At 35.1% G+C, this 14,384-nt stretch overlaps 1 protein-coding gene across 1 annotated transcript; it reads right to left on the bottom strand.

Moving 5' to 3' along the window:
• Positions 1–1,543: 1,543 nt before the first annotated feature.
• Positions 1,544–3,739, bottom strand: LOC136809409 (twinkle mtDNA helicase-like). Its single transcript, XM_067065939.1, has one exon. The coding sequence runs from the start codon at positions 3,686–3,688 to the stop codon at positions 1,670–1,672; it is 2,019 nt and encodes a 672-aa protein (XP_066922040.1). The 5' UTR covers positions 3,689–3,739; the 3' UTR covers positions 1,544–1,669.
• Between the last annotated feature and the right edge of the window lie 10,645 nt (positions 3,740–14,384).

The following is a 14,384-nucleotide window of genomic DNA, read 5'->3' as shown; positions in this document are numbered from 1 at the left end:
ATCATGCATGAATGATACTGCTGTTGTTTAGAATAAACAAGAAACCATATAAGAGCCAGTAAATTAATTGTTGTTCAGGCTTGGATGTTCTTACATTTTTGGCTTTTTATAAATAATCTTATGCAGTCTTTTTAGGGAAAATGTAGGGAAAATTGTCCTCATAAAAAAGGAGTATCTTACCTGGAAATTTCTTGTTCACTTATCGCCAGTAGGTTTCATTCTTTTCAATTGCCAGCTTTGTAGCATCACAGAAGAGAAACCTTTCCATGACAATAGACTTGTGAAATCTGTAGTATAGAGAAATTCAATATGCCTTTAATAAACTAAAACTTAATTTATTGTAGAAATCCTGCTTTTTATAAAGCAGCCGTTTAGGCTACGTCATATCTTCCCTTCGTTTCGAGCGTAAAACTCCTACTCTTCAAGAGTAAGGCCTAAAAGCCTGGAGCTGTCTATTGTGTAAAAAATGACAGTTCAATCGATTATCTCCTCATGTTTAACAATATACTAATATTTCAATAACCTCTCTTCGAGTGTGATTGAAAGTAAAATCAAGAATTTTCTTCAAATATCAATTCCAGCAATACCTTTGGGAATCGCAAATCTCCCTTTTAACACGTCTTTTCTATTTAAAAATTAAAGTCGGCATTGGTTGTAGATTGTCATTTCCACGCAGATCAATTTTATATCTAGAAGAAATAGTGAAAATTTACTGCAGTACACTTATCAGGAGATAAAAACATTATGATAAACAATGAACCAATCTTCACCGGCTTCACCTTCGCGAGTCCATCGCTCCACGCAAAATGCCTTTTTGGAGAACTAAGAAGGTAGAAAATTTCATATGAAGTCCATCTAAAAAGGTGTGCAAAGATTTCGGTAAAAGGGAGTCCCAATGATTTTCCAGCCCTGTGAGAAATCCTTGGAAAAAATGCTATTAGTATCTCAAAGTGTTCAACTAATCAATTATACTTAGGGTCGATACAAACCTTGAAACATTATCATTTTAGCAAAAAAAAGAAAATTCAATATTCAAGTTAATACATACCTTAGGTGCAACTGACATAAAGGAAATTAACAACCATAGAAAGATCATTCTAAAATTAGTAAAATTTACCTACAAAATTACAAAGACGCTAAGAACAAAAGACAGACAACTTTTATCAGCATTTTAAGACAACCCGAATCTATATTTTTCAAAAGCTACTACTGGACTTATTAAAATCCTTATCATGAGTTTTCAAAAATTTGAATTTAAAGAAAAAATTTCATTTTTGAAAATAAGATTCAGAGCAGATGAATTTCGATGAATTGTAAAGCTTTCTTCTCCGTAAAATTCAAAAAGGGGAATATAAAATAAATATTTCTTTTTCTCTCCTAAGCGTACTAAAATGAAAAATAGTTACAAACTTTGTATAAAAATCTTTATAAACTTCAAAAAAATCTAAATCTGAAAAATTCCAAAATATGTATTCTAAAAATAAAAACTGAAAAAGAGTTCTTTCAGAAAATAACTTTAAAAAGAAGCTGTTATTATGTTTTTAATCAATGGAAAGGTCATTTTAATTTCTTCTGCAAAAGTGTGCACCGGAATAACCTGATTTTGAAAAGACAGATTCCCATCAACGTTCTAAAAGTCTCAAAAAGGTCTACCTAAATTTCGTAATTCTTATTTGTTATCGTTATTATTCTTTCTATAAATTTTAACATTGCTAACAGGACGCCTTATCCTCAAGGCAGGTAAAATTTCTTCCTCAGTCTCCACATTACGATGAAAACCAGACAAACACAGCGAGTCTGGATGAAAACTTAGTGGAAGCATTCCAACAGTTCCACAAAATCGATTCTTGGTAATTTGCATTGAAAGTTGATCTGATGTTTGGAGGATCAACACATTATCAGCTTCCTGGCTAGCTTTTGCTGACCCGTAGATAGAAGCTGTTTGCAGGGATCCACCATCATTTTCTTTACGTGGATGGACCACTACAGTTATGTGGATATTAAGATCAGATGCACAGCGTCGAAAAGCTGCAATAGAACGGTCCATCACTTGAAAGCGGTCATCTGAACTTGAATATGACGTAGAAGTCATGAATTGAAGGTTATCAACGATAACATGCTCAATGTCATGCATATAAACTGAATACTCTATTGTATTTATTACATCTTGTAGATCTTGAGCACCATAATACGACATAAAATATAGTGGTAGACTCTCAAAGTTTTCACTCCATTTCATAAATTTATCCATGTGTTTCTCAACAGCAAAGCCAGCAAATTGATGCATCAATGTGTTTAATAATCGCACATTTCTAATCTCAAAGCTACCCCACAACGTTTTAACGCCTTGTAAACATAAATCTAATGAAAGTTCACTCAAGAACGTTGTTTTACCAGAACCAGTAGCCCCAGTAAAAACAGTCAATTCTCCTCTACGATGTCCTTTCAAATATTCATTTAAAGCTGGGAACCTAGTAAAGGGAACCCCAGCATTCATTTTAGCATTCATCAATTCATTAAATAAGTCAGAGCGCAAATCCTTAAAGGTAAGTATCCGATCATGTGACATGTGCTTTGAAGTGGATATTGAATCTGAAATTTCACTTGACTGTTGTTTTTCAAGAAGACTAAATGGTGAATCATTACATTGAACTTTCCAACATCGTTTCAAATCTAATTTCCTGGAAAAATTTTGCAAGCTTTCTTGTTCACGATATGTGCTAGGAAACCAAAGTACAATTTTATTGAATTGTTCTAAAAAAGGGAAAAGGTCTGGATGGAGTGATATTTCTGTACTTGAGATTGACAATGATGGTAAACCAGTGACATGAAAAACACTCATCGCATCCAACTCTGTAGTTGTTAATATTAAAGTTTTATCTGCAGGGGAAATCGTATTCCAACCAAATAAAGATTCATGGCTTGTGTTCATGATTTCAATAATCCTCTTTTCGTTGCCATGTGAAACACACTTGACAACCTTCGACTTACTAACATCATAATAAGGGTAAACAATTGTATGGTCAGGTGCTAGACGTATATCAAAATGACGAAAAGTTTCAAAATATATTGGGCTTTCTGGAGCATTGATCTCACTGACATCAACAGATGACTCCCATAAAGAATTTTCACCGCCTACTCTAATAAATGTTTCTAAGGTTCCTTTAATACCATCTTGAGACTGTCGTCCTTCTGTCTTTTCTTTAAGAAATTCTTCCCAACTTTGCTTGACACCACAGCTTCGACATGTTGATTCTCCTGTGCGCTGATTGATGAATATGGATGAGTCAACACAACATGTAGAATCAACAAGATAACCTGTGAATCCTTTCTCAAATTTTATGGACTGCTCAGTGAGTGTTTCCTCAATCTCGTGAGGCTGTAAGAGTGTTCCGTTAGAAACTGTGTGTAAAAATTTCCTAGATATTCTATGTGGTTGCTGTTGCTTGCAAAAATAACAAGATCTAACATTTTCTAAAAGGTTGGATGGTGTTGCTGACGATGTTAAAGTCCTTTTAGCAAACAGACTATTCCGGGTAATGCCATCAATGAGAGATATTGGTTTAATTTGTTGTTTAAAGTTTTGCGTCACTGCTGCATCGTTTGTATGATTGTTTGTGCTATTTGTGCTTCCATTAACTTTGGAAACAATATACCTCTTCCCAGCACGACGTACAGTCTGATACATTCCACAATCCAGTCATCAAGGTTATTGTTTATCATACATTGTTTATGAATTCTTAAAAAAATGAACAGAAGAATTTTTTAATCATATATAAAATCAAGAAAAATATTTTAGGAAGAAACTATATAAAACATCTATTTTATTAGTTTTCAGTAAATCAGATTAAATTTGTCAAGGTGAAATTTAGATTCTCGATTCACAGGTATATGTTCAGATATTCAACAAAATGAATAAAAGTTTGCAAAATCTAAACTATATACTTTGGAATAAATAACATAACTTTATGAACTATTGAATATTTTCTGTCATGTTATAATAAAGTTTGTACTGGTGAGAAAAAAGTGGATTTTCAAATCATAAAAAGTATTGAATTAACTGGTAAACCTCTTGAAAAATTTCTCCAATCTTCTTAAAAGGCTTACAAATTTATTTAGATATAGATTTTTTAGCCTAAAAAATGCATCTAGATGAATAGTCATTGATATTTCAAGACATTTTAACAGCACTGTAAAGCACACCTTGATTGTATATCACCACCCTTTTCAGTGACTACGTGTCTGTAGTCCAAAAAAGAAATAATTTGGAAAATAAGGGATAAAATTTACCAAACTAGACATTTTCGCTTACTATACAAGATTGACGAGCGTTTTACTAAGCACGAGCGCGATCGTGCACGTCTTATTAAAAAGCATGTATGCATGATATAAACCAGCTGTCACTTAGGGATAAAATTCCAAGCAAGATGAAGGAAGATCCATGGGAGTTGAGGAGATAAGAGGCTAAAAACTTTTCAGGTTTTCAAGAGAAGCAAAATTAATATTTCAAAAGTTATCTTCCATTAAAAAACTAAAAAGTACATCACTCTGAGCTGTGAGCTTATGCACAAATCATATGTACAGTAGTAATGATTGAAAAATTTGAAATTTGATGTAAAAAGATCCAAAACCTGGATAATTTGTGCAATAAAACTAGGTAGTAGAAACAATGATAAAAGAATTAACAAGTATTGAAAATAAAATTTGATGTTATGGCCACATTTGTTATTTGGAAATACGTTCAGATCAAGCTCTGACGCAATTATATGAAGTTTTTCTGTCTGTGAAACAGAGGTTGAATAACTCTGTTGACACCCTTTTGCTTTCATCTTGAGACCCTCAAGACGACCAACAATGCAAATACAGAAGAAAATATGACTGTCCAATAAACTGCAATGTCTTCAAAATGAAGCTATCTACCGATGCAAAGTCCAAGAGCCCGAAACAAGTGCAGAAAAATTTTATGTCGGTTTAACAGCAAACACTTTCAAACAAAGATGTTACGGGCACAAGCACATTTTTCAATCATTACTGTACATTGATTAGTGTGCAAGCATGAAACTTGAAGTGATGTACTTTTTAGTTTTTTAATGGAAGATAACTTTTAAAATATTGATATATGGCTCTGGTTCTTAACTAATAGAGCACTCTTATGGCATTGATTTACCACACTTGTTTTGAGAAGCAAAATTTAATATTTTAACTTTAATATAATGGTAATTATGCATGTAAGTTTTATAATAGTACTTTTTTTGCATAGCCTTTAGCCTTTGCATATTTTCCTATGAAATCAAAACAATAAAAAAGAAGCATGGTGAAGTAACATTTGGCATGGAAAATGTTTCTGGATTTGAAAAGAAATTAACAACCCTTAAACCTACCCAGCCACCCACTAAAGTGTGGGTCATTTTGTGAGTCCAGGGGATGCCAACCGAACCCTATCGAACTGATTTTCTTAATCCAACTCAACAAATCGAACAGTAATCAAACTTTATATACTGCAGATATATCTTGATTAGTTCAATCAAAAATACATGTATGTTCAAGTAGTTTGACGATTATTCAAGTAGTTTGACGATTATTCAAGTAGTTTGACGATTATTCAAGTAGTTCAAAGCGTGTTCAATTAGTTCGATGAGTGTTCAAGTAGTTTGATAATTGTTAGATACTTGCTTAATACTGTCAAAGTGCAAAAGAACCTGGTTTTCGGACTAAGAAAGATGCTTACTAAATGATGACCATCTATCAAGTTTTTAAATTTCATTTTACAACTATCCGAAGTTTTGATCTCTTTCCGTAGTCCAGGAATGTAATATTGACATTCTATTTTCTGTCATAGACAAAGAGAAAGTAAAGAGAAAAAATCTCATTTGTACGAGACAGAGATGTAATGTGTATTATTTTCTTTGTGAGACAGGGACACAGGATGACTAAAATACCACTCGCGTGAGACAGGGATGTAATATGTATTTCCTTTGTCCTGAGACAGGGAGACAGGAAAGGAAAACACCACTCGCACGCGGTTGTTTTGGCTGCTGGCTGGCTGGCAGTTTCCTTCAAGAATACACTCCAAAAATAGATGATGTAGGTCAGACGAGAAGAAGAAAACCCGAAAATTTTTACAAGCGACCGAGCGACCGAGAGACCAAGCGACCGACCGAGAGACCAAGCGTCCGACCGACACACTTTTTAGACCCAACGAGGACGCGCAATGAAGATATTTGTGATTGCTGCCTTTAATAAAAAAGAAAAAAGGTATAGTTTTTCTAACCAAGGATTTGAACATGTTCTTGGACTTGGTAACCTGATAACGGATGGTCATAATTTTCTTATACCGTAACTTGGTCTCATGTCGACATCCCTCTCCTCTAATTCCGACACCCTTTTTATCAGCTGAAATTGATAGAAAGGTTGAAACTGTTTTCCTTTGCTTAGTGGTCAGAGAGGCATAATCCTTTTTCAATCAGTGAATTTTTCATATTATTCCTATCTCTAGGAAAGTTCTGGAGCTCTTCCGTTGCTTGCGGAGCAAGTTTTTATCAGTTTCTAAAAAACCATTTAAAACATGGTTACAAAAAATATTTGTCCCCAGGTTATGGACACTTTGGTCAAATAAAATACTTTGAGGATGATGGATCAGCCAATGAAATTGAATTTGTCACATTAGCTATATTCGAAAGCATCACTGGTCAAAATATTGAAACTACCATTAGTCAGCTGAGTTTTTTAAAATACGCGCGTGCGCAGTTAGTTAGCGGAAGTCCAGGCGTAGTTAATCGATATAATCGATAATGTTGAGTAATCGATAAGTAATCAATGGATTAGATATCAATTAGCCGATAGAATCGCACAGTGTGCAAGGGGGTTCCAGGTCCCACCTGAAAATTCAGGTCCCACCTTATCCTAAAATTCCCACCTTCAGCCCAGACTCCCAGATCCCAGCTAAAAACAAAAAAAATGTACTAATTCGAGGAACAAAACAAAACTTCTTTACCGTAATATGAAGATGTAATATATTACATATGTTTAACTTTCCATTTGCCAATGACCTACATTAGGGGTAGAACAGGGGGGGGGGTCCATGTACAATACAGCGGCATGTATCAGTACTTTGTAGCAAATTTCGATTTTAAACACCCCCCACCCCTATAGTACAAAATGTACAAAATACTATCCAGCAAACTCCCAAAAACACCCCAACACCCCCTATATTTTACAATATACTATCCAGTACTATCCAGCAAACTCCCAAACACACCCTGACACCCCCTGTATAATACAATATACTATCAAGCAAACTGCCAAATATACCCCAACACCCCCTTACATAGTACATATACTATCCAGAAAACTAACAAATATACCCTTACACCCCTTCATAAAATAAAAATTTCAAGCCAAAAAAATTGAAACTTTGGGGCAAGTTTTTTATTCTTCCCATAAAAAAAATTTCAAACAATTGAGAATTTTGAAAGATTTACGACAAAAATCTAAAATAAATCGCAATTTGATTTGATTTTGGCTTTTTAGTACACAAATACTAAGCAGAAAATCCGAAATTTGACCCTGACACTCCTGTATAGTACATGTATACTAAACAGCAAATCAGAAATTTGACCCTGATACCCCATGTATAGTGCACAAGTACTAAACAGCAAAATTTTTTTGAAAACACCCACCCACCCGATGATACATGCCACTTTTTTGTACATGGACCCCCCCCCCTGGGTAGAAACCAATCAAGTAGTCAGACGGCTTAGAAGTAAGTGTGAGTCGTTAGATATAAGTTTGGCATGAAATTATGGCTAATCCTCGAATAAGAAGTTTTGGGGAAAATTTGTCCCGATAACTACAATATTAGTATAAATAAGTGAGGATCGCCTACAACCATAACTGCAGGGAGGGAGGGAGGTAAAATATTTCATCCTGTCAGCTTTCAGTTAGAGCGTCGACTTGAACAGGGAGATGTGATGGCCATTTTTAACATGACGTCACATGGCTATTAGCAAAGTAGACTCAGTTGGCGGAGGGCGGCCACCCAGCCATTCGAATACTGTATATAGCGCTTATCAAATAAAAGTTAAACCGCAATTTAACCTGTGTTAAATCCAAAATATATTAATATGTCTATTATAAACATTTATGAAATATGAAATATATAAAAAAAATATATCATAAAATCATAAAATCTGAAAATAAGAAATTTTACTTTAACTTTTTCCAAAACACCCAAAGTCCCACCTAAAGAAATTAACTCCCACCTTAACTTGTTTCTCCCACCTAAAACCTGGAAAACTCCAAATCCCACCTGAAAATTTTCGACCCAAATCAGCAAACCCCCCCCCACTATTCTGCGGGGGGGGGTGCACACTATGGGCACCTTATAGATTTCTTGTTCTTATTTTAGATCAACAATTGGATGAATAATCACAAACAAAAGTTCAAGAATGGGACCTATAAGCCCGGATTTTATAGAGCTAAAATTAGTAAATCAAAACATCAAAAGAAATAAATATCTAAGAAATAATGTGGCTTTATTTTTCATATTACCCATTTGTCTGGAATCTTTTTAAGCCTAATCATTCCAGATCGTTCCCCAACCATTTGATAGTTCTAAAATTTTCCACTCGTGACTGTCTTTTTCAAATCCTCTCCCTGATAAAGACATCAAATTCATCATTGAGCGGTTCCACTTTATATCTATACCCAGCCGGGCATTCCTGGACAGGTTTTAGAGGACGAAGCATCGTATCAACCTAATTTTCTTTTCCATTGAAGAAAGCGGTAGAGACGGACCATGTGTATGAAATAAAACTTTCCAAGAAATGGCGTACTGTGCAATCCAGACCCGGGTTTGTTTTGCACGTGGTGTAATTACAGCACATTGACACATTTTTTTAATGATTTGAATGTTTATCAACTTTTTTTAGGCTTCTTCACTGGCCTGTTTATGGCTTAATGAAATAATTGATCACAAATCGATAGTTGATCGATTAACTATTTGATCGATGATTAATCAATTTTTGATCGATATGTAATCGATCAAAAGCTGTAATCGATAGCCGATCGATTTTTAATCGATACTTAATGCAATCGAAGTATTATCGATTCATTATCGATAAACAATCAATGATAAAATGGATCGATAGATAATTGATAAATAATCGAGCTTTGAAAAAATCTTGAGTATAGATTACCTATCGATTCTATCGGCTAATCGATATCCAATCCATCAATTACTTATCGATTATTTATGGATTAGCTGATAGAATCGATTATATCGATTAACTACGCCTGGGGAAGTGCAGAGGAACGTTCTGGAGTTCCGGTGGTGACCGCCAATCACTGAAAATCGTGCTCCGGAACACTGGAAGTAGTCTGGAATGTTCCGGTGCTCCAGACAGTTAGTCACACTAGGAAATCTAGCTTTCATAAAAAACAACACCAGTTATCTACAGAATGTATTTGAATAACAAGGATGAGAGTTACCTGAATCAAGTTCGCAAGACAATTAATTAAAACTTGAAAGTTTGAAACAAAATTAAACGTGCAGCAGCCACAATCAACCAACCAAAGTTTGTCATTCAATTCCTGAGACATCGTTTTGACTTTTAAGGCCTTGTTCGTACGCTAAAGTAAAAACAATTCCGCACGTGTAAATGGGTCAGTGTTTGAGGTCCGGCAAAATTTCCGGGAAATAGCCTATCTGGCAGTGCGCAGATCTAGGTGGGTTCTGCCTCCCCCGTAGATTTTTTTCTTGGGAAGTTGATCTTCAAATTAGTTCTTAAGGTTGGCTTGGCTCAAATTGTTTCATCTATGGCTCAAATTTTACACAATTTTTCACAGTTTTTGAGAATGTTAATTTCATTAAAAAGCGCCGGGTTATTTTTTCATGAATCCCTTTAGAAGTTTTGCAACAATATTGCGCTTTTGCAGCATTAATCTTTGATACGCATTTTGGCGGGACGCTAGTGTTACGAGTAACTGCCAGAGCACGAAAGAAACGGCACTTTTTGCTCCAGACGTTTCCGGAGTGCCGTGAGGGCCCTGAGGGATGTCGATATATTAGACTGCTCCAACTTGGAACTGTCTTACGCAACATGGGACGGCCATTCCACCACCATTTCACCGAACCTCCAAAGTCATTTGATTTGAGTTCAATGAACCACGTATTAAAAAATACCTGATTTCTCTTTCGCACAGACCAGACGCCCGCGCTCGATAGGATCGATCATCGGAACGGCTCGATGACGGATTGATGGATTACTTAAACGATCCGGATAGGAGATCGATAGAGGATCAATAATCAAGATTTTTTTAAGCTTACGATTGGTTATCGATTATTTATCGATCTATCATCAATCTTTTATCGATCATAGCGACCCTATCGACTCATACTCGATTTACGATCGATAACAAATCGATTAACGATCGATGACGAATCGACGATATTTATACTCGATTGAAATGCTACGCTCGATAATGGATCAACGAAGGATCGATACTCAAGACTTTTTAATGGCTGAATCTTCCATCGATCTCCTATCCGGATCGTTAAGTAATCCATCGATCACATATCGATCCGCCATCGAGCCGTTCCGATGATCAATCCTATCGAGAATGGGCGTTTGGCACAGAGTAGGCTTTTAAATTGAAATATGAAAAAAATCCATAGTGGAAAACACACGCTAATGTGAGTGTTTGACGTCACTCGCAGGGCAAGTTTCACACTCGCATTTGTTAATCTCATCAGGCGGTAGGCGGTTAGGCGGCGGGCATTCTCTAATTCTCCGTTCGGCGTCCGGTCATTTTAAATGAAAACAAAAGTTAAAAAGGGCGTGCTATCAGTGAAAGTTATCGTGACATACTATGACAGAAAGTATGACTAATAAACTTGGTGGAGTTATCAAAACAAATTTGTTGTCAAAGAGTTTAACAGTAAGTGAAAATACAGGCCAGATATCAACAAGTCCCATCCACGACCCACGGCATGGTCCGAACATGTTCGGGCCTCTTGATTAATACTTTTTAAAAATGGCCCGCGCGTGGCCCGCACAGTTTCAGACCATGTTCCAGGCCAGATTTTTGAAAACTTGCTACGATCGCGCGTGTAATTTCAGGACCCAATATTTATATTTTAAATTCCTTATTTTAGCAAACAAATTTAAAAATCTTCATCTTTATTCAAATATATATTGTTCAAATATAAAAGTTAATCATCTATTTTCCAATTAAGTTAGGAAAATTATTAAAAAGAATGATTTGAATCTTACATAATATGGTCTTCTTTTTATTCTTTATCCCGTTCCCGTTCACTTTTTCAAAGGGATGCGTTATTATCTCATTTTGTTGTTGATTTGTGTAATCGCGATTAAAGAAAACAATTTGCGCGATATCGTGATCAGACTTACCGCTGGGGGAGCTTTTATAATAGTACTTATTATATTTACAAAAAATTCTTTAGAAACACAAATTGTTAAGGGTTTTCAAGGCTCGAAATAACGATTTCAAGTGGGTCGGACAAAATGTCTGATCAGGGGTTGCTTTAGCTTGAGAATTACCGTGAGAGGTCCTAAAGTCGACAGCCCAGCCTAAAGCCGATGGGGTCTTTCAAAGATACAAACTAAAAAAAAAACAACGCAAATAACCAAAGTGTCAAAACTGAGAGATTTGATACATTGAACCAATTGAACCAAATAACAATAATTGCTTCTTATAACAAAACATATTTTTTTATTGCAATATGCACAACGTCATAAATGACAACAGTAGTAACAGCATCATAAAAAGTAACGAGATGTTTTGATTTTCCAAAGCACACGAAAATATAAAAGAGGTCTGTGTACGAGCGTGCTCATTTTGAAACATTACGTAATCAAGCCTGGTTTCTATTACTTTACACTGGCACTTGGCTTGATTGCGGGATTACGACTTTGTGTAAGGATACATATAGACGGCGTATATTACATTATATTATATATTACATGATAAGAATACAAATAGACGACGTATATTACAATTATTATGTATTACATGACACCTTGCTCCTATTCTATTAAAGATAATATATGTCGTCAAAGAGTACACTTAAATGACAGTAGCAATAAGCAAAAAGCTCGTCCCAAAAAATCTGAAAAATGGCAAAAAATGAAGTTTTCAGAATGTCAAAAATTTTTATATAGACATAAAGAATATCATTTCATGAACAATATGTGAAAAAATCAGAGCAGGAACATGCTCCATTGAAAAGTTATGACCAGATTTCCGATTTCCAGGCTAAAATCCCTGGAAAGCTCACAAAAATCAAGATTTTTACAAAATGGGCATATAAAGGCTACAAAGTAGTTAACCTTACCAAATGTTTTTAAAAATTGATAATTTTCAAGTTACTGAAGAAATTAAGTCATTTCAGATGTCCAATGGAGTTTTTAGGGGGTCTAAAATTCTGTTGCGCCGTGACGGAAAATCATAATTTCTAAATAAAATTGAACAAAGCAGAATTTTTTCAGTTTTTAAATGTTTAAAATATTAGACCTATTAGGACTGTTGAGAATCACTAAAGGAATTCACTCTAAAACACCAAGGTAATTCTTTAGTGTACTTTAAAGTTTGCGTTGCGCCGTGACGGAAAATCCAGGTTAGCGTTTTAAAATTATCTTTTCTCCAAAACTTGTTCATCAATCTACTTGATGTTTATATGACATGCTTAAACAAGTCATCTGGTAAATATTTAGCTGCTAAAATTTAATTTTAGGACTTAGTCATACCTTAGAAATAGCCAATGGAAAAATACTAACCAGAGTTTTTTTCAAAAATGTTTCATTCTCATTTTTTTCCAAAATGTCCATATTTTTTAAACAGTGCTAATTTTTCAGTATATGATTTTTGATCTTCGAAAATACATGCCTTGGGAAATATTTAATAATTGTTTTGATGGCAATATGTTGAAATATGATGAGAATAATATATTATTCATATTTGTGATTTTCATTGTTTCATCAAATTTTAAGCCAAAATGGGCCATTTATTGACCTTTCAAGAACCAATATCTTTCCAGCACATTCACAAAACCCCATGATGTTATATATCATTGAAAGCAAAATTTTTCATAGATTCTGAATATCTAATTCTTAAAATTCACAATTTTGTTGGGTGAGAGCTATAGTGCTTTAAGTAGTTTTTTCAACAGCTGGGACGAGCTTTTTGCTTATTGCTCAGTGTAGACCTAAAGCTCTAAAGCACCATCTAATAACATGAAAACCAGAATATGATTCTTCAATGGGAATCAAAACTATAAAGTGCACTTACAAACATCAATTTGTCAGATCTAACAAAATTAATAACCGCACTGTCATCATTGACAATAAAACAAACGATTTTCTGTCAAGAGCCTTGTAAACATTCCAACAACTTCCATCGAAATGATCTATCACAGCTCAGTCTACCATTTTTAGCGAGGATTGAGCTGAGAACGCTCCGCGAACTCCTGCGCGGGTGAAAACTTCAATCTGTCAATCATTTTCTCAAGCGAAGAGTACGCGAAGCGATTCTAGCTTTACGATAGTGCCGCAGGACATCAATGGATAGTATTCAATCATCATTATCCCTTTATTTTCATTCCTAGAACTTTTGCAAAAAAAAGGAAAAATAGAAAAGTTGTATTTTTTACTGCTCTATTCACATACTGAATTTGAAAGATCTTCTATGTGGCGTTTTTTTGCAAACTTCAAAAAACTGATTTTTGTCCCGCCTTTGCGGGGCTTTGGCTTAAGTGCTTGAGTGCAGCATAGGGTACAAAGTCCAAACATGCGTTTCCCGTAATTTTTGTATGAAGAGTTAGGTCTATACTGAATGAAGAGCTGTCCGATTGCGGGCCTTCCGTAAATAAACACCCGGACTTATAGGTGGTAAAGAGGGCGTTGATAGTTGCCGCCTCATTGATTCGATGTTTGTTATTCAAATTAGTGCTACCGCATCCGCCCTTTTTTCAACTTCGCACTATTTTTACAATTTAGTCTGTTTGTTTCTTGATGGAAACCAGTCCAAGTTGTTTCGTATTTTTCCCGCACAGTCAATTTTATTACAAACTGTTTCGTTTAAAACATGAGCAGCTGATCCAGAAAAAAGTAATTATTTTTACATTCGCTTTTTTAATTACATTATTGACATCTTGACATTACAGCATCTTTTAGATGTTTTGTTTCGGGTCGCAATACTTATCGTTCCTTGGAGAGGAATGTTTGTAAACAATGAATTTTTTTTCATAACAGTTATTGGGGGGTCGGAATTAGGCGGGCTGTCGACTAGGACTCTCACGGTATGATTTTTGGGTCGGACATTCCGCGCCGACCGTTATTTCGACCCTGGTTTTAGAGTAGAACTTT

This window comes from Clytia hemisphaerica, unplaced genomic scaffold, assembly GCF_902728285.1.
Source record: "Clytia hemisphaerica strain Z4C2 unplaced genomic scaffold, Clytia hemisphaerica genome assembly, whole genome shotgun sequence".
Classification (NCBI taxonomy): domain Eukaryota; kingdom Metazoa; phylum Cnidaria; class Hydrozoa; order Leptothecata; family Clytiidae; genus Clytia; species Clytia hemisphaerica.
This window is presented reverse-complemented; position numbering and strand designations above follow the sequence as displayed.

Bases quoted from the DNA above. Each gene is read 5' to 3' on its own strand.
- LOC136809409 (XM_067065939.1), bottom strand. From the start codon at position 3,688: ATGTATCAGACTGTACGTCGTGCTGGGAAGAGGTATATTGTTTCCAAA.